This window comes from Poecilia formosa, unplaced genomic scaffold (assembly GCF_000485575.1).
Source record: "Poecilia formosa unplaced genomic scaffold, Poecilia_formosa-5.1.2 Scaffold235, whole genome shotgun sequence".
NCBI classification, from domain to species: Eukaryota; Metazoa; Chordata; class Actinopteri; order Cyprinodontiformes; family Poeciliidae; genus Poecilia; species Poecilia formosa.
Genome location: NW_006800174.1, coordinates 436,601 through 456,482, shown reverse-complemented (window position 1 = coordinate 456,482; position 19,882 = coordinate 436,601). Strand labels below are relative to the sequence as shown.

The window sequence follows — 19,882 nt, the reverse complement described above, 5'->3', positions numbered from 1 at the left end:
AAAAAAAGAAAGAAAAAAGCTGAATCTGAGTTAATTGGTCCTTTAGCCACCATCAGGTCAAACAACCACGAGAAAATCAGGTATAACTCTCTATACATCAAACATTCAGACACATTACATACACAGCCACCTGATAAAAATAAAAATATATTTTTGTTTCACTTTTTAACCAAATTGGGTTATTCTTTAGAAATGGTGCATTCAATAACAGCCAGCTACAAAATATTCTTCCAAAATCACAGAATAAATGATAAGCTTGAAGGACAAAGAAAAATTAAAACAAAATGGAAACATTGAGCTCTTGGAAATAAAATCTTTCACAAATCTCAAAATTAGAAAAATAGTTTTGATATATTCAGTTTATCCCGAAATGCAGGCCTTGTTTTCCTCCAATGTATTTAAATGTCTACTTCTGGACTAAAAAATAAATAAGGGTGACTGAAAAACCTATTCATCCATGGTTTGTTGCTTTCAGTGTGTCATAATGGAGAGTGTGAAACCAAAGATCAGGAGCATTCTTTGCAAGACTTACCTGTGCAAATGAAATTAAACCCAATTCACTAAACAACATTTTTTCAGCTCACAAACAACCAGCATAACTCAGTAGAAACTACAACTTAATCAATGAGGTCTGTATTTTTTTTTCCAAAATTACACCTGGTTTTAAGTTTCATCCAGAATGATACAGATTTTATCACCTTTTCCACACAGCAGTGGCTTTAGAAAGAGTAAAGCAATACAACTTACCACTGGACCCGGCTCTCCACGATCACCTCTGGCTCCTCTGATTCCAGGACCGCCCTGTTAGAAACCAAAAACACTGTAATTACAGATGCAAGATCAACAACATTTAGGACTTAAACATGTTTTATGTGTCTGAATGGAATGGAAAAATTGACTCCACAATAAAGTTGAGAAATAGCTGAAAGAGAACAAGTGAAATAAATTAACGAAATCAAATTAAAGCTTGTTTGACTGGATGGAGGAGTATATATGATATGATCTCTGTTTGCCAAGTGAACGTCATTTAATCTGCGCTGTTGAAAAGCCTTATATACTGAAATCACATGCAGGGTTTTCCTCCATCTATTTTTAGTGACAAAGTTGCATTATTTCTAATAGATAATCAGGATAAACATAATAAGTTGCTCACAGGCACTCCGGGAGGACCAGCTGGACCTTTGCTGTCCTGTGTGCAGGTGCAGGCTTTGGGTAAGGCCGGACAGTCTACCTCCTTCCTCTGGATGATGATAATGCCATGCAAATGACAAAGAAAAAAGAAACTTAATGTGATGACAAAAGGGTTTAAATATGACAAAAGCAAGCAAAGAAAATGTTTGGCATTAAACATGAAGCTAATAAACTGATGGAAGAGGAATCTAGTGTATAAATCTATAAAATAACCTCCATCTGAGCTACAATAGAAACTTTTTTAGCAACTTTTCTCTGGCCTAGTTTTATAGTCATTCAATAAAATCAAACTCATTGGATGTTTAAAGGTTTATGAAATATAATTCACTTACAACACTTGGTATGACTGACCTCTGTCTTGACTTTTCTCTGATAAGCTATTAGCTGTGAAAACATGAAGTTCACCTAACTTCATATTTTCACTGAAGTTAAGTGAAAACATAAAGGGCATCATGTCTAACATTTCGCATCATAGCAGAAGCCAATTTTTAGAAAATGTGAAAAAATGTTTCTAAGTGAAATAAATAAAAAATAATGGGTGATGTAAAAGGAAACTGATTTGGTAGTATCTAATTTTGACAAAGTAGGGATATAAAAAAGGTAAATCTCAAACAACTTTAAAATTTGACCTCACCAGACCAGGCAGCTCACAGCACTTGTCTCTGTTGGCCCAGGATGTGCTGCAAATAATGTCAAAGTTCTGGAGCTGGAACTGCAGAAAAATGAACATAGGATACAAGTCTGAACACAGCAAAATTCAACTAAAAGTTTACATACATTTTACTGACAGGCATAACAGAAATGCAATGAAGTTTAACCTGATTGCCAACCAAAAAACAGAAGAAGTAATCATAACCATATAAAAAATTGTTTTTAACAGAAAAATATGGAAAAAGTTAAAATCAGGTCTTTAAACAGATGAGATCAAAAGAGGAAATTCAGTATGAGCTATCAAAATTATTAATAAATGTCCCATAAGATGCCTTCTTGACCTGGTCAATCAGATGGGCCTGTAATAAACGGACTGAACATCCTAGACCTGCTGGGAATCAAATCAGACCATGGAGTGTCTGAAAACTCAACACTTAAGTTTGCAACATATTAAAGTTGCTTCGGTAATCAATAATGATCTGATCTGGATCGAGAGAAAGTGGAATCTAGTGGTGCAGTGCTGCATGTGGTGCGCCGTGTGTGAACGCTCGTTTTACCGGTGCAGAGTTGTCCTTGTTCTCTCGGGAGCGAACCATCCTGCCCAGAACTTCCACTCCGTCTGTGGTGATGTTTCCTGCTGCGTTGATGACCTTCTCTGCCACCATTTTGCAGTCGATGAACACTTTGGCACTCGTCTTGCTGATTGCAATGTGCAGCTGCAATAAAACAGAAATAAAACAGAACTTCATAAAGTCTTAGAAGAAACCTTGTAGCACCTAACATATACTGCTATAGGATCTGAACTTTATGCCATGAATATTAATCATAGCAGTCACCACAGACAAGATGCTGATCAAATGTAACATTAGGAAAACCGATGAGCCGAAGAGAAAGGGGAGCTGTTTAAATAGCAGGAGAAGAGCGCCCTCTACTTGTGTGCAGCTGCAAATGAATCCAGTTTCTTGGACAATTTTCCAGAAGATAATGCAGGAACAACCATACAACACCCATAGAATGAAATAAAAGCTACAAATTTGGAGGAAATAGTTATTTGTATATAAAACTGAATGCATTTACCAGAACCTGGACTGGATGTAAATCTGGGATCCAAAACAATATCAGTGCATGAAAAAAAAATTCTACCTACATAAATGAATGATGTAATATTTTACATACTAAAAATTTAAAAACAATTTGAATAAATAGAGAAAACAGATGGACAGATACCAAGAGGTGGATTGGATTTGCTAATGATAACATATTATTTAAAATTAGATCATTTTATAGCCTCTACTTCCTCCTGATAGTTGCCTTTTTCCTCCCAGAGTCTGGTGATTGGTAAATATTGGCTATTAGCCATAAAAGCAATATTGCTATCAGATATTAGCCCAAATTATCATATGGGTGACTCCTGACCTTTTACAGATATAATAAATGTAGGAGGATCACTCAGTTTTGCTGACCATATGCAGACAGTCATAGCTTACTTTGTGCAATGTTAACACATATCTGTTTTAAACTACAGATTCTGGTATTGTTCTCACAAACAGATGTTTGTGTGTTGAGCTGAGAAGTGCCTCTGTTTCAGAAATGTGACACCCTGCCAACCTGGGGTGAGAGATTCTGTTTAATTGGTGTCAAACACACAATAACAGCTTCACGTTCAGATTCCAGGAAAATAAATCAAAGATTAAGAGACAATGGGATTAAAATGAAAAATACAGATGAAGAAGCCAAGATATGCAAACCTATATAGGTTAACATTACCTGCGTTAATTATGAATTGTTAAACACTGAATGTGTTTTGTCATGAAGCAATTTTTTTAGGGTTATTCCTGAATGTGACAAACTGCTGGAGGAAAAAATAGTTTTGATACAGATCAGAGAGACTTTTTTGTCCAACAGAGACTAACATAAGGACATGTCTAGGTTCTTAAAACAGGAACCTAAACATATCATCCTTAGTTATTATTTATTTTATTTTGATCATTTTGATCACATGTTCCTAAAATGACTCGTATCATGATCAAAAATGATCTCCTTTGTGTTTAATTTTATTATAAAATCTCACCATATCAGTTCATAGTTAGCATTATTTTGCAGACATTTGTAAACTATAAAACATTCCATTTGAGAAATTAAAATACATGAAAGACGGCTACATTTAAAGTGGCTGGGACTGAAGCCAGATTCTTTACATCTGAAGCCAAGACTCAGCACAGGAAAAAGACGGACTGCTCAGTCTGGAGCCAGAACAAGCCACGATCTCAAGCACAGGCTCAAGGAGTTCTAGTATCTTAATGTGTTTTTCACGAGTTACAGTGGGAGGGAGTGTGTGATGAATACACAGATTGGGGTTTCATCTGTAGTAATGCGATAAAAAGGAAGGTCTCAATTTACAAGATCAGCAACATAAAAGAGACATGAGTCATGTCCAAAAGAAAAGCTGTTAGAAGCAGCAAGACTTGAGACTGGGAAGGAGGTTCACCTTCAAGCAGAGCTGCAGAGGAATGGTTTATAACAAGTATATTCATGTCTTAGAATGACCCAGTGAAAGTTTAGATCTAAATAAAAAAATATACTTTTAGAGAAGAATAAGAAAAAGTTTTAATCTGTAGATATGCAAAGCTGGTTGAGGAATATGCCAAAGACTCAGAGCGGTAATTAAAGCTAAAGGTTATTCACACTGGGAGCAAAATGCACACATTGCAGTCAGAGTTTTATTTGTCAAAACACTTTACAAATGTTCTTCTGCCTCACAATTAGGGACCACTTTCTTTGTCACACAGAGGTTTATGAAGAGGCTGGGGAATCCTGCTGGGTCATAAACCTGAAAAGTACCTTTTGATTTTAGCTGAAGCTTTAAGGGACTTTGAAGTTCTTAGTGAAATTTGGAGCAGAACAACTGTAGTCCCTTATTTTGCTTTTTCTTTATTTTAAAAGAAATGTATCCTTTCCACTACTTTTTACATAAGGCAGGGAAAAGACAACAATTTTGCTGAATTGCCTCAGTTGTGCCAGTCATTTTTCATGCAACCTGTCAGAATAGGACATTTCCAGCTGAAGTGCAGAGAAGTGCTGTAAAAATACCAATATTATTATTTTGCAGCACTAAAGGGTCATCAGAATCAGGCAAAAAACTGTTCCTGACTCTGATTGGCTGGAAGATGGTAATTATTATCCTCTCAAATCTGACACTACTCTTTACTATCTCCAAAAGAAACTGTTACTAGGCAACACCGTTTGGTTTCTACAGGGGCAGGAAATGCAATAATTGAAAAAAAAAAAAAAAAGATACTACCTCATATATTCAGCGTCTCAAACCAACAAGCCCATTCGACAAACACTATCCAGCAGGAAAAAGTTGTAGCTCTAATATACAACATGAAAAAAGCTGAGGATGCAGAAGTTTGAACATTTTTCTCCAGCAACCTTTCAGCTGGCAATATGTGCAATATCAATTGACGGTGATAAAATGAAGCTTCTGCTTGAAATCTAACCACGCAGCACTTTCCTGCCGTTCTGTGGAGGAGTGCTGAGCTATTTTGTGCTTTATAAGGTCACTGCTGCCAAATAATTGACAAAATGTGTCTTACATCCAAGACTTACTGCTATTTTTATTAAACTGACTCAGAGTTACTACGTGGGGGAAAAAGGTGATTTTTCTCTTTTGTTCAGGAACTGGTTGGTGTTTCTTTAAAGACTTTTTCCAAACTTGGCCACAGTTCTAAAACTCTAAGAATAGCATGACTTAAAACTGCACTCCAACCCTGCTCACTTCCATCTTATGTACCCATGACTGTGTTTGTAGACTCTAGTAAATCCATGCTTCTATGCACATGCAGGAAGTGCAGAAGTTTCTGAGACTTGAGTTAAATCCTACTGAGACTGTGGAGTGTGAAGGACTACCACCTTATCTGAGGATACAGCTTGCGTAAGAACATTTCCACACTCAAAATGTCACTTTTTCAGCAAATAAAACTGTTAAGTAAAAGGCAGGTAAAGTACAGCTGAAGGAGCCCATATAACCTTCAAGGTGGGTTAAAAGGACACGTCAAGCGATTTTACTGATTATCACATTAGTTATCTACTTTAATCCCTAACCGCACGACCCAATACAGATGTCGGCTTGACTTATCAGGAAGGCAGCGGAGGTTCTGGTCCTCCGGGATTATAAAATCAACTCTGACTCACTCAGACTCGTGCGCGAACCCACACATGCACACGCAGACGGAGCAGAACAAAAGGTGAAAAGGTAAGCAGGGTAAGCTCTGCTGACAGCAAGCAGACAGAAGTGACTGCAGATCAGTGAGCGAGTCGCTCTGATGGTAACACAATGCGACGGTGAGCAGGTTCAGACTCGGGGCGTGACTCAACTGAAGTCAGCCTGTTGGGACACCAGCCACTGTAACGCTGCTCAGAAAAAAAACTGGGGTAAAAATAGAACAAGGCAGGAGCGAGAGACGGCAAGAAAACGAAGCTGAACTGTGCAAATCAATAAGCTGATAATCCAGACAGTTGGGCTAAAAGAAAAAAAAATAGAAATAAGATGGTGATACAGCTGTCAGCCAATCAGTCACTGCAGGTTAGTGAGATACCTAGAGATGGACCTGTCTGTCTGTCACGGCCAACAAGCAGTTTGAAGCCACTTTATTTGTACTTAACATGTGGCACGTGTTTCTTTCTGGTATTCTCTGAAATACATGCAGTAAATTTAGTCCTTCAATGCAGGCGGATGTTTTGTTGGTTCTGAAGCATCAGTTTGCTTCTTGCTTTTGCAGAAATGTTCACTATGACTCAGCATCGTAGTCTGCATTCTCTTTGACAAGTAAGGCTTTTGTAGGTGACTTACCCTGCAGGTAAAAAATGTAAACGCTACATTTTGTATGCATCAGAACATCCTGACGGTCAGTGTAAAGGGAATCAGGTATTAAAAAAAAAACAAAGGCATAATGGCATTCTGACCTTGTGAAAGCTTCCGAAGAAGAGTTTTTTGATTTCTGGACCTTCAAATGTGACAGTCTGAAAATCTCCCCTGTAGTCGTTGTTGAAGAATGTCAGAGTTTTTCCTCCATCTGCAGGGAAATACACAAACGTGTGTAAATAGGATGCAAAAAAGCACATGCATTAAAATGTATGTTTATTATGTTATATTCAAGCATTTGTGAAAAATGTTAAGCTTTTTGTCTGTCACTTTCACCCAGAAAATTGACGAGAGGTATAGGCCACATGTACATGCAGCCAGGACTGAATTATAGCTGAAATAATAAAACAATAATGTAAGTCTCATTTTGTTTAACATTTTTCTCTGTATTGACTCCTCCATGCGTAATAGTATCAACTTAAATCGTTTGTCTTATTTAATTGCACAGATGTTATTGAACCAGTTGTACTCATGGTTCTCACTGTTGTGACATTCAAGTCAATATAACAGATCTAAATTGAATTCCCACCTCTCCACCTTGGTGGTAGGAGTTGCTATGCAACAGTTAGCTTTCTACAAGTGTGACGCTTGTTAGGATGAAAAAGTTCTTGTGCTGACTGGTAAGGCTCTCATGGTTGTATCACATTTTCTATCAACAGAAACGTTTCTATTAAGCGAATGGCATTTAAACGTAAACTTGTTCTACGTACTGTCCAGGATGACTCCAGTAAGCGGATCGTTGTTCTTATTGAGGATCTCCCAGATAGCAAAGGGCTCCTCCGGCGTGTCAGGCAGCACTCTGAACAGCAGGGTGATGGTGTAGTCGGAGGGAAGCCCCTCTGGATGGATAAACCTGTGAGTCAGAACAACAGATGCAACTGAGACATTATCTTGAGGTTCTGTTGACTAAAACGTCCAAGTTGTGCTTTCCATTCCTAAAGGTCATCACCTCTCACTTCAACGAATGTTATATGTCATCCTATCTGTGCAGTTTATCGAGTCGTCATACCTGGTTGGCTGTGCCATCAGAGCGTTGCTGTGCAGGTGGAAACAGGGAAAGGCATTGAAGGTGCCAGGTACCATGGAAACACCAGCGATGCTGTTGTACTTATTTTCAACAAGTCCAAACAGCTCCATCATACGGAAACCTGCAGACAGGTGGTGGGATGAGATCTTGTTAACATCAAAGGAAATTAGGCCAGGGGACTGAAGAAGATTCAAGAATAGTTATCTCAGACAGCTTAGCTCACTTTAAAAGATAGATACAGTTATAAACCAAGTATTAACCTTTTTTTCTGTCTGCTGCAGATCATCTGCTCATCTATCTCATAAATTACTAAGTCCTTCTCTCTCTTACTAAGTGCTTATTCTCCTGCACTAAAGCACAAATGAACCGATTTGATCTTCTTCTCTCTCTCCTTCCTAGCAGCTCTGTATTCACCACCTTTTGTCCAGTGAACCTTTTATCTCTCGTCTGTACAAGTTCAAACCATCTTAGATTTACCTCTAATTGCTAAACTCATTTCTATTTCTGCTTGATCTGTTCAATCCAGTCCAATAAAAAGGCTCTCATTTCCAGCTCATCTTGAACACCTTCTCTTTAACTCTTGCAGTTTCTGTCGCAAATCATCCCAGACATTTGTTCCCATCCATTCTTCAAGTACTTCCACTTCTCCAGCTTCAGCACCTCTCCACTCCTTGCCACTGTCCTGTTTCACCTCTCTTAATTTAAACGTAACTTGTCCTGCTTCTATTTACTCTAATTATTTCTCTTCTCCCCAGAGCATACCTCCACCTCTCCAGAGTTTCGTATTTTCTCCCTACTCTCGCAAAGAGTCATGAAGTTGTCTCCAAACATTGTGATCTATAAGGATTCCTGCCTGACTTCATCTGTAAACCCGTCCGTCACTACTGCAAACAAAAGAAGGGGCTAAGCACTGATCCTTCACACTCCGGCAGCTGTCCGTCTGTTACAAATCATTCCTGACATTTATCTTCATTTACTCTGCAGATAATTAAACTTGTCCACTTTCAATTTTTCATCTTGCATCTTAACTGTCCCATTTTTCTCTCAGTGGTTTACACATGTATAACTTCTTGGTTCTATCTACAGCATTCTTCTACCATTCCAGACGTCTTTTCACCAGCTACCTATTCTCACTGCAGATCACAATGTTGCCTGTAAACCTCCTAATCTATAAGTACTCCTGCCTGACCATCCCTCCATTATCTTTCACTGGGACTCCTCCAGGACAATCACAAGGCTTTCCCAGGACATTCGAAAAACATTGATTGCATATCCCAGATATCCTGGGTCTTCCTCTGGGTCTCCTCCTGGTGGAACGTGCCCAGAACATCTGACCAGAGAGGAATCCTACCCAGATGCCCGAGCCACCTCGTCTGGCTCCTCTAGATGTGGAGGAGTAGTGGCTCTACTCTGAGCTGTTCTCAGATGACTAAACTTCTCACCCTATCTCTAATGGAGAGACACTCTGTGGAGGAAACGCATTTCAGCTACTTGCTTTGACATCCTTATTCTTTCAGTCACTACCCAAAGCTGGTGACCTTAGATGAAGGTAGGAACAAAGATTGACCAATAAATTGAGAGCTTTCCTTTCTGGCTCAGCTCTTTCCACACCACAACGGACGGATACAGTGTTTGTATCATTGTAGACACCACACCAATCTGACTAATAAACTCTAACTCCATTTTTCCAAAATTCCTGAACAAGACGTTGTCTAGGTCTGCTCTCCGTCTGTCAAGAAGAAGTACCAAACTCTTCAACTCTTGTGGGACTTCTTGTACACACTTCACCACTGTTTTGTTGTCTCTGTATAAGCAAATGGTAAACTACTGAGATAATATAGGGCTTTTATGATCACACCATCACTCAAAGCACTTTACACTAATGCCCTTCATGCTCAAAACCTCTTACACATCAATCACTCATATGCAGACTGTTAGGAATAACACTTTCACAGCTCCAACACTGTGAAAGTGTTAGGCCAGAAACAAACCCATAACTTTCAGACTGCAAGGAAACCACTCCACTCACTGATCCACAGTTGACGTTCTCTAAACCTCCCTCACGTATGTCTCTGCCACATTTGACTCATTCAGTAACCCAGTTCTTCCCTCTGTGCCTTGTTCTCTAAATTTAAGAAAACAGTGCAAGTCTTTTCTGTCTCTACACTTCTCCATAAAGCCTTTCAATACACACATCACATCCTTACTGCTCTTCTTCTGCTTAACACCGCTCTCCCACTAAGAGATCATCACCTCACTTCTAAAACTAGCTTCAACTCTTTCCCATATCTTCATGAAATGACTCAGCTGCATTATTCCTCAGTGGTTATTTTGTAACACAGACAAGCCAATTTCACATGCTGAGATGTAAAAACAATAATTTGAAAAAAATTCCTTGGAATGGGGACACAGAGCTCTATTTAAGTTAGTTTCTTAATAGTTGCACAAACAATAAGAAATTACATTCACTTGTCTTTTAGTACATTGTAAGCAGTTACATTTCCACATGTAACTTGTTGGGGTAAAGAGGTATTCTTTAACATTTACCTGGGGTTGTGCTGCCACTCATTGGTATAGATGGACAAGCTGTTAAAGACAAAAACAAAGAAAAAACAAACCCCCCAAAAAACAGTCAGCACAGTATTGAAGAAATGTCACATGCTGTTTACCTAAAGGAAGTTGCACTCTAACTAAAACGTACTCGCGGTAGCGGCCTCGCATACAAAGGTCACCAGCTTCTCTTCGATCCTCTGAAAGGCGTCCAGGTCGTCCACGAAGAAGACGTGCCTGTCGCTCGGTTTACTGGCGATGCTCACCAACTCTCCATAGTCGGCATCAGCGAAGCCGATCGCAAACACAATGTAACCTTTACAAGGAGGGTGGAGAAGAAAGACTTCAGTATGGGATTCATACAAGTTGTCCTTTTATTAAACATTTATTAAACTGGTATGCTGGTAAAAAAATAATAAAAAAAAAACTATTATTAAAACTATTATACCAAAAACTCTACCACAGGGTATTTTCTAGACATTTCCTGGTCATGGCATGATAGTGTAGATGAAATGGTATATTACTGTACTAAAATGAAAGCAATAGAAACACTGATTACTAAACAAAATCTCAGTTCCATATTTGCTTGTTGGAAGCTGTTATAAGTCCCGGAAAAGGTGTTTGCACACAAAAAAAGTGTAAGAATACAATATTAAAACTATGTGTTGGACTGCAGGTTACTGACAGGCTCCTAATATCCCATTCAAAAAACAAAATAAAAACAAACAAACCAGAGTTTTAGCTTCATATATAACCTTTAAAATGAGAGAAATCGTTTCTGACCTGACATCTGCATCTCTTTGGAAACTTTATTGACATCATCCTGGGATCGGCCATCAGTCAGAACCACAAGGACGTTAGGGATTCCTCTCCTGACTCCTCCCTCAGCGGTGAAGATGTTTTCCTTCACATGCTGGATGGCTCGACCTGATTGAAAAGATGAAACCGTCAATTATTTCCAACAATCAAATCATAGAGCGGCAACCGATCTGCATAAAATGCTAAAAATCTGAATTTTAAATTTTTTTTCCCATTACTTTCCTTACAGGAGAGAACCTAAAAGTTTGAGAAAAAGCACAAATAATTAGTGTACCTTTTTTTTAGTGGGAGAAAAACGATCTCAAATCACAGAGTCTGTTTGGGTCTAAAAAGCCAATAGGAGAGCTGCGTGTGCGCAGAAAACAGGCTTTGATTCATTCTTCCCTGCAGGTTTATTCGCACTGTTGCTAAAACAATTTGTGCACTACAAAGCAGTGTTACATCAGAAAACAAAATCTGCATTACAAATTTAAATAAATTGCATGAAGATTGCAGATTATGGATCAGTGCTGCTGAACAAATTGCTGCCTTGGAGGGTTCATCTCCCTGCCAGAAGTCAGATCAACCCTCCACACATGCCAATATTGCCCCGAGAGTTTAGGATTTTAATTTGGCGTCAGTTAAATTGCTATGTCTCAGATGTTTATGGCAGTAACCTTTGAAGTTCGTGCTGTTGCACAGTTTCTGTGCTAGAAAAACACAAACAGTCAATGAGTCACCATCGAAGTTTACTTCAAAAATGAAGCCGTTATTGACAGCATGATTGTAGGTTTTTCCACTTAATGATTAGTCTCAAAATTGGAACTTTTACTATGATGACAGGGGGTGATATGTGATGCATGACACATCAATACAAATAAAAATGAAAAGAGACGCATCAGAGGGAAGTAGTGCCAAGGGACCATCTTATATTGTCACACACAGAAGCATGCAGCCTCTCAAGGTAACCTTAACAATGGCAACACCATCAAATCTCTCATGTGCAAAGTGTGGATAAGCACAAAAATCTCACACGGCTATTTCTGAGCAAAACTTCAGACGCATCAATAATGAACTGAGTTCGGAAATGTGTGGAGCCTCATGGCAAATTTATGACTGGCGTGCAGACTCTGGCTCATCCACAACACCTGGATGGCATCCGCAGGAGCCGTTAGGATGTGAATACAAATACTGCACGCACAAATGTGTGTGGACAGATGATTCATATGTGCAGAACATATATATTCATCTATTTGCATATTTAAATGAGGACATGTCAAGGTCTGGTATTCCCTCATCTATACTTTATTCCACACTGATTGAAAATGTGCTCAGAAATAATTTCATACATATGTGATAGGTTGTATATACACATTATTGGGGATGTAACATACAACGTATTTCAGAGGGAAATCAATGGAAGTCTTTCAATATGAACCACTTGATGTCAAAAATTCACATAAAGTGAATTTGAACATGAAAGTGTAGACATATTGGATATAATTTCTTTTAATGATGTAAAAAAACTGTACAAAACAATCCTAAGTAGAATAAAAAACTTAAATTCATGATGAAAATATGTTGCAAATTATTTAAGCTTTTGCAATATGCATATATTTTTATATTTTGGTATTACCTCTTAAAACGCTACATTTTTACTTATAATTGTCTCATTAATTCAGTTTGATGCCTAATCAACTATAGGTACATCTTTAGGTTTTCTCAGAGGAATAATTATTCTCTTTAATATTTAAATCATTTAAATAAATTAAATGACACCAGAACGTCTGCGACAGACTGGCGACCTGTCCAGGGTGTACCCCGCCTCTCGCCCGGAACGTTAGCTGGAGATAGGCACCAGCACCCCCCCCGACCCCACTGAGGGACAACGGTGTTCAGAAAATGGATGGACACCAGAACGTCAAACAAATTCAGCCATCATATTTTCTACTTTTGGAAACCATTTCAATTGGAGTTTAGACTGAATGCATAACAACACTCTAAACTGTAGCACTCTGATTAAAAAAGAAAATAAATTAATAAGTGGAGCATTATAGTGTGACATTACCAGCAGGGGAATTCCTTTACGGCAGCGATGCTCTAACAAATCTGCTCGCTGCGATCTCATTTCTACTTTGTAAACACTGATTAAAGACTATTACTGTTTCTTCTCTCCCACAGGCTTTCTTGCATTACACACACACACACACACACACACACACACACACACACACCTCTATGTAGTGTTAACACATTAAGAACAGGTTCATGTTCATGTTGCAGCTAACTGAAATCACATACATGCACATGCCCCTTAGTTAAGTGCTCAATATAAACCAAGATGTGAGGCCTGAGCGTGTAGATAATAGTGATAGTTGTGTTTAATTTGCAGCAGTTGCAGAAGTTGAAGGCAGTTATTTTGTCTCACACCAGTCCACCTTCTGTGTGTGCTTAGCCCTCACCTGTTTTAGTGTTTCCTCCCTTGTAGGAGATCTTGTTGATGGCATCAAGCAGACGTTCTTTGTTTCCGTAGGAGTTCAGCTTGAACTCAGTCCGAGCGTCGTCACTGAACTGGGCGATGGCCACCTGCCAGGTCCGGGCATAATGTCAGTCCAACTTCCAATAAGTTTCAACTCACATACAGTGTTAGGGTTTGGTCATTTCTAATTGCAAGGATGCAAAGGTTGACAAACTATCCTGTCAAAGACTTCATTTTTAATAGAAGTCAATCTCTGCAGAGAAATGCGCTGGAAAAGCTTATTCAAAATTATAGCTGCAATATTGTGGAAATGTTTGAAGTTGGAAATCTCCCCCCCTCTCTCTCTCTTCAAAAATTCACTAATAAAAACTGCAGGGATTTAAAACACTATAATTCTAAAACTCATATGAAGTGAAGTGACACTAAAGTATTGTGGTTCATTCCTAAAAGGCACCACAGATCTAATCTGGTTGAAATGAGGTGCATTTTATTTTCAAAGAATCAAAAGAGGTACAAGAGAAAATGCTTAAAATTATTGGAATAAATGCAAAGGGAAAACTTGAAAATGTACAGGATAAACACAGTAGGAAGAAATCCATGAATAATAATTAGTAGAGGACCATATATCAATACAGAATTGTAAAAAAATATATTTTATATTATTTCCACTTTAAATGACACGATTTAGAAATACAACCTAAAGATTTTGGTAAAACCTTGATTTTAAAGTTAAACTGTGTCCCCTAGATTTATAGGTACCCCTCTTAAAGATGTATATCAAAATCAGTTGTATTCATTCTTAGGCTTTCAAAAGAAACTTGTGTACTTTCTCTTGAATAATATATTTATTTTGCCTTTTCCATGTTGAAAACTGGAAATGAAAAACGGGCCCGTCATACTCATTATTTATACTTCTAGTCAAAAATCAGTTGTGGATTATTAACATCTGTCAAGACATTCTAACTTAATAAAGTATACAATGCTATAAAATGTTCTGATTTTGCTGAAAACAATTATTTTCTAAAAGTGAGACTTATAAATTAACAAAAACTCTAAAGGTTGAATTTTACTTAATTTTCAAAGAGGAAGTCATAATGGTGCTATAAAATATGTATTTTCAAGGTTTTCTCACAACTTGGAGGATGATGGGTCAAGAAATGTTGACCCCAGTGCAGTTTCAGAATCTGGTTTTCTATTTTCAAAAAGGAACATCAACAAATACATGATTAGTTGACCTTCATAGTCATCTGTGTTTAACATATCAGAGCAAAATAAAGCTTGTTGAGAAAAATGGCAATACTGTAGACAATTTAGGCATTCAAATAAAAGATTTCAATCATTCATTTTGTTGTTTTAGTTTTGTGTTTTTTTTTGCCAATTTCCATAATTTACAATGATTATGAATCCTTTTAATTATCTACAGATATTTTGCTTTGTTTTGTATAAGCCTTAAATAAGTCTATACGCCTTTCCCTAGAGGAAAATAAATGTAATGTATGCAGTTTTGTGGGGGTCACACTGCAGTCATTACTGACACAATAGGCTGCTGATGAAAATCCTCTTCATTTGTTTCCCTCTCCTGAAATTATAGCGACGGGCAACAATTGCACCCAATGAGAAAACTGGGTGGAAGTTATTTCCTGAGGAATACCAGATTTTTACATCCAGTCCCTTATCAGCAATTTTGACTTGTTTCCAATGTCATGAACGAATTTTGGTATCTGTGGTTTGCTTCTTTCCTTTTGCATTTTGCTAAAGGAAATTTTCTCATTTGCAGATGATTTGCACTTTGCATGTCTGATTAAGCATAAATTTGCCAATTTGTCCTTCTGTTGCAGTATCTCTGCCCCTCGGATAAATACACAGGCAACAATTAATGAGACTAATTCAAATCTGTTTTCAAGCCTCTTTCTAATAACATGGAAGACTCAGACGCTGGAATGTGAATGGAATAAAACAGATACTAATTAAAAATTCATCTGGCAAAATGTTTAGAAAAAAAATGCTTTTATAGACTTTCACAAACTTTTTTTGTTTTCTTAAGGATTTTTGTTTTAGAATGATTTGGTCTCATCTGGGTTACCTGTGTGCCATCTGGGCCTATCCGATCCAGAGCTCCGACGGTGCTGTACAGGAAACGGATAATCTTCAGGAAGTTGTCGTCACCGATACTCCAGGAACCATCAACTAAAAAGACCAGGTCTGCTTTGGCTGCCTTACAAACTGGGAATAGGGGGGAAAAAAAGCAAAACATCCATTTTATTGTGGTTGTAGAGATTAAACATTTTTGGTCATAAATCTTCCCTCAAAAATAATAAATCCTGATAATATGCGTCAGTTAAGAGGTTTTGTTTATGTTGGGGAAGAAAAAAAAAAAGACTGCTTCATGCATTTCCAGTAGTCACTGAACGTCCTTCTAAAGATCATTCAAACTGAATATTATAAACGCATTAAAATCATTTCATGTCCAATAATTTAACAATAACTAATTTAAGCAAGTAATTCTTCAGCATAAAGGCAGCTAATAGTAATGCATTAAATTCAAACTCTTCTTAGGCTTTATTTACTCAGAAACTGATCATTTAAATTCTCATTCCACTACTGAGAAATAAATGCAAAGCTCTAGTTGTCTTTTATTAGTTGGCATTTACATGTTTTCCAACTTGCTCTCGTTTCCCACTAATGCTGTTTGTTGGTGAAGTGAATTAACTGCTCCACTCATTCAGCTGCCTGTGTTTGTTTCTTGGCAGAATCTGCTCATGCCGATGCATTTTAGATGGGAACCAATTAATCTTTGCTTTATTCAGGTCAGGTCTGGTTCTGGTTCTGTTCCCCCTGGACAGCATCTCTCTTTTGTGAAAATTAATCAAGGCACTTCAGGTTCAGGAAGGGTTTTATTCCGTTTCTGTTCTGCATTCAGAAAACGGTTTGAAGTAATTTAACGGGGTCAGAGTTAAGGCTCTTCTTTATGTCAGCTATGTTGATCTGGGAGTGTCTTATAGATATGAATTATGAATAGCACTTTATTCATGCCGGATGTGTAGGTGTTATCAAGAACTAATATAAAAAAATATTAAAATAAATTTATATAACTAAGATATTTGTTGGACTTCATTATGCAGCTTTAAGATGAACATCCACAATCAAAACGCATAAGTTGGTATAAAACTATACCCCTGATATTTTAAACCCTGCTGTTTTATATTTACAAACATTGGGTTAGTTATTAACAGCTAAAACAAGACGTCAACATTTCTTATGGATCTGCTAACAACTGCACTTCTGAGTCGCTAGCAGTTCATTGTTAAATGAACACCACTAATAGCCAAAGCCATAAAATTACAATTTTCGTTATTTAATATCCAACTTCTCAATTGTTATGCCAATTCCTACATATTTATTATCATGGATATGTAAGAACTGAGAATAAAGTCAGAGATGGATATGAGATGGAGCTGAAGCGAGATGAGGTGTTTGGACCTGATTAATCGATAGTTTAACTCGTCCACAAAACATCTAATTTGTACCAAGAAAAGCCTCGGATGAAATTTTCTTTATCACATGATAAATGCAAGAATGAAATGCAGGAAATTAGGACACATATATACTTTGATTCAAGATGGAAGTCTAAAACAAAAGCAAACACAAGTAGCAGTACATGAATCAGGAAACTTGAAAGGAAACTAATGAGACAAAGGAGTATAGAAACATCACAGGAGATGATTAATGGACCAAGTGGAACAACTGCTATCCCATTTTTGTTACAAGAAACACAACCACATCCTGCAAAAGCACAGAAGTATAAAGAAGAATAAATCCTGATTTAATCAGACATGATGGAAATAAGTTTTGGTACAAGATGAAACAAGCTGCAATTGGCAGAACATTGATTCTAGCACAGCTTTAGCCATGCTCTTCTTGTACTACTAAATTAGGATTTTTGTTAAGGCAAAAGCAATCAATACTTTCTGGAGCTGGGAATATATGACAACATTTTAGATTAGAATCAGAAAAAAACATGAATCCGACGTTTTTCCAAATGTGCAAGAAAATACGTGGAGTAATAACTGAGAAAGTGAAAGAGTTGAGACAGAAAATGAAAATAAGTGAAACTAAAACCAATTGTACCAAGGAAAATCAAAGCAAACTGTTTTTAAAGAACAAAAACTACCGCAAAAATATTAAAATGATTATGCTAGTGATGAACATGAATAAATCACATTTCTGGAAGCAGAAGTGGATCATCTGGGAAATGTAGAAAATATTTTTCAAAGTTAAATTTACAAGGTCTGTAAGGATTTTGCATGGACTGAGAAAATTGTACATTCAAGAAGCAGTGAAAATGAGCTTTTCTTTAAACAAGCAGAAAACTAATTTATACAGAAATTAAATTGCTACCAGTCATTCATATTTTTCGGTCTGTATTTTTAATGACATTACTTTTTGGTAATTGCACCATTTTTATTAGAAAGCACAATGATTTTTATTAGAGAATGAGGCTGCGTAAGCTAAAATTTTACAAGAGCGCAAATATGGCTGCTGCTGCGTTTCTTTTTCTCACCTCATTTATATAAAACTGCTAATGGCACACTGGAGATGAAAATGATGAGTGAGTGATGACAGACGTGAGGAATGTGAATTATATGTTTGACAAAATTAAAAGCTATAAAATATAAAGACTCGCTGGGCCACATTCAAGGAATTATTTTCATCTCACGTCTGCAGCTATCGGTTATGCAACTTCCATTTAAGAACCCTGAAATCGACAATAATTATTTCAGATTTGGCTCCGTATTTTAAATACTGTAAATGTTGGAGCTTGTCAGAAGTGTGTGTGTGTGTGCATGCATTGTATGTGTGTGTGTGGAGGAGGAAAAGAGCCTCTCTGTTCAAAACATACAGCATCAGTGCAGACTGAGATCAGACTGCTTCCACTTAAGCATACATCATACATCATACTAAAACTAACATTTTGCATTTTGATTGCTGTTCTCTGTGGCAATCTGTGGGTGAGTATGTCCCCCACTGTGAGAGAAAAACAGTCACTTAACAGTTCGCATGTCAAGATATATTAGTGAACAGAAAAATTACACATCACCTACAGATTTTTTACTTGATTTTTTTTAACTGGTGTGTCTCTGAAAATAGAGTGTTGCAGGTAAGCCAAAAGAAAATATTTTCATTCAAAAATAAAATTTTACTAAATTCAGCATTTCCATGTATGCTGCAATCTAGAAATTATATCCCCAAGTTTATTTTAGGAATTTAAATAATGTTAACGTGCATAAATACTTCAAAAAAAAAATTCAGAATTAATTAAAAATACTTAATTAATTGAAGAAATAAACCATAATGGTGTTTTACGGAGTTCTATGTTTGGCACAGAGAAGAGTGCTTTGCATAGAATTGTATTAATTTGGCAGCATTTTTGCGATAATGCTCAAAAAAAAGGCATGACGACTAAAAATGATTTTTTATAAACAAGGCTTCTTTAAAAACACCTGACCTCTTAAACAAAACAACAGCACAGAACTTCATACATCAATAACTCTGTCAACTGGCAGTCGACACGTTGGACAAAATGAATGACAGGAAGCTTCACCTTCCTTAGCAGGAGGGATTGTGGGTGGCGGCGTGGTGGTCGGTCGCTTGGCCGGTGCTGGTGTTGGGATTGGTACTGAGTAAAGAGAAACACACAAACGGGAATTTATGAAAACCTCCAATTACGACCCCATTCATCATATACTAACCTGCCAAATGACATAGCACATAGATCTCCCTACTACAAAAATCGACATGGATCGGTGAAGCACAGTTACATACATACTCATACAGAAAGTGTAAAATAACTACATGCAAAGGTGTGATTTTGGCTCCTGTATAATTTGGTGCATTGATCACAGCGTGAGCTCCAGTCAAAACCCAAAGTCTATCGTCTCTCGCTTTCAACCCCTTGACTTGGTTCGGTGTGTGTGTGTGTCTGTGTGTGTGTGTGTGTGTGTGTTCTCCTCCTAAAGAAACCCCACATACACACACTCGATGCTTTCAGAGCTGTTTAGGCAGTAAATCAGCTACCTGAGGCTGCGAATCACTTGTGATGGCAGGTAGGGAGCGTTCAGTAGCGGCTGCCTGCAGCGATGGGGATAGTCATTTGAGGAAATGCTCAGGCTTTCATTTGCGTCAAAACAAAGCCATAAATCATCCAGGAGGCTCACTGTAGAGCCGCAGTGTGTCTGGGAGCAGCCTAAAGCAAACAAATATC

The 19,882-nt window shown here is 37.5% G+C and overlaps 1 protein-coding gene across 5 annotated transcripts in view; it reads right to left on the bottom strand.

The window, feature by feature from the left end:
* Positions 1-19,882, bottom strand: part of LOC103149734 (collagen alpha-1(XIV) chain-like) — a 95,890-nt gene that overhangs the window by 34,424 nt on the left and 41,584 nt on the right. For 4 of the 5 annotated variants that reach the window (XR_001664343.1, XM_016680183.1, XM_016680187.1 and 1 more), the window contains exons 20-32: positions 19,223-19,297; positions 15,704-15,843; positions 13,604-13,727; positions 11,127-11,270; positions 10,495-10,659; positions 10,341-10,379; positions 7,776-7,914; positions 7,477-7,619; positions 6,808-6,917; positions 2,400-2,558; positions 1,826-1,903; positions 1,154-1,240; positions 748-801 (exon numbers count right to left, since the gene is read on the bottom strand). Coding sequence is in view for 4 of the 5 variants with exons in the window: in XM_016680183.1 (XP_016535669.1) it covers positions 748-801; positions 1,154-1,240; positions 1,826-1,903; positions 2,400-2,558; positions 6,808-6,917; positions 7,477-7,619; positions 7,776-7,914; positions 10,341-10,379; positions 10,495-10,659; positions 11,127-11,270; positions 13,604-13,727; positions 15,704-15,843; positions 19,223-19,297 (1,457 nt within the window). In the remaining variant the exon portion in view is untranslated. The remainder of the gene's footprint in view (positions 1-747; positions 802-1,153; positions 1,241-1,825; positions 1,904-2,399; positions 2,559-6,807; positions 6,918-7,476; positions 7,620-7,775; positions 7,915-10,340; positions 10,380-10,494; positions 10,660-11,126; positions 11,271-13,603; positions 13,728-15,703; positions 15,844-19,222; positions 19,298-19,882) is intronic. The other variant, XM_016680184.1, reaches the window with a different exon arrangement.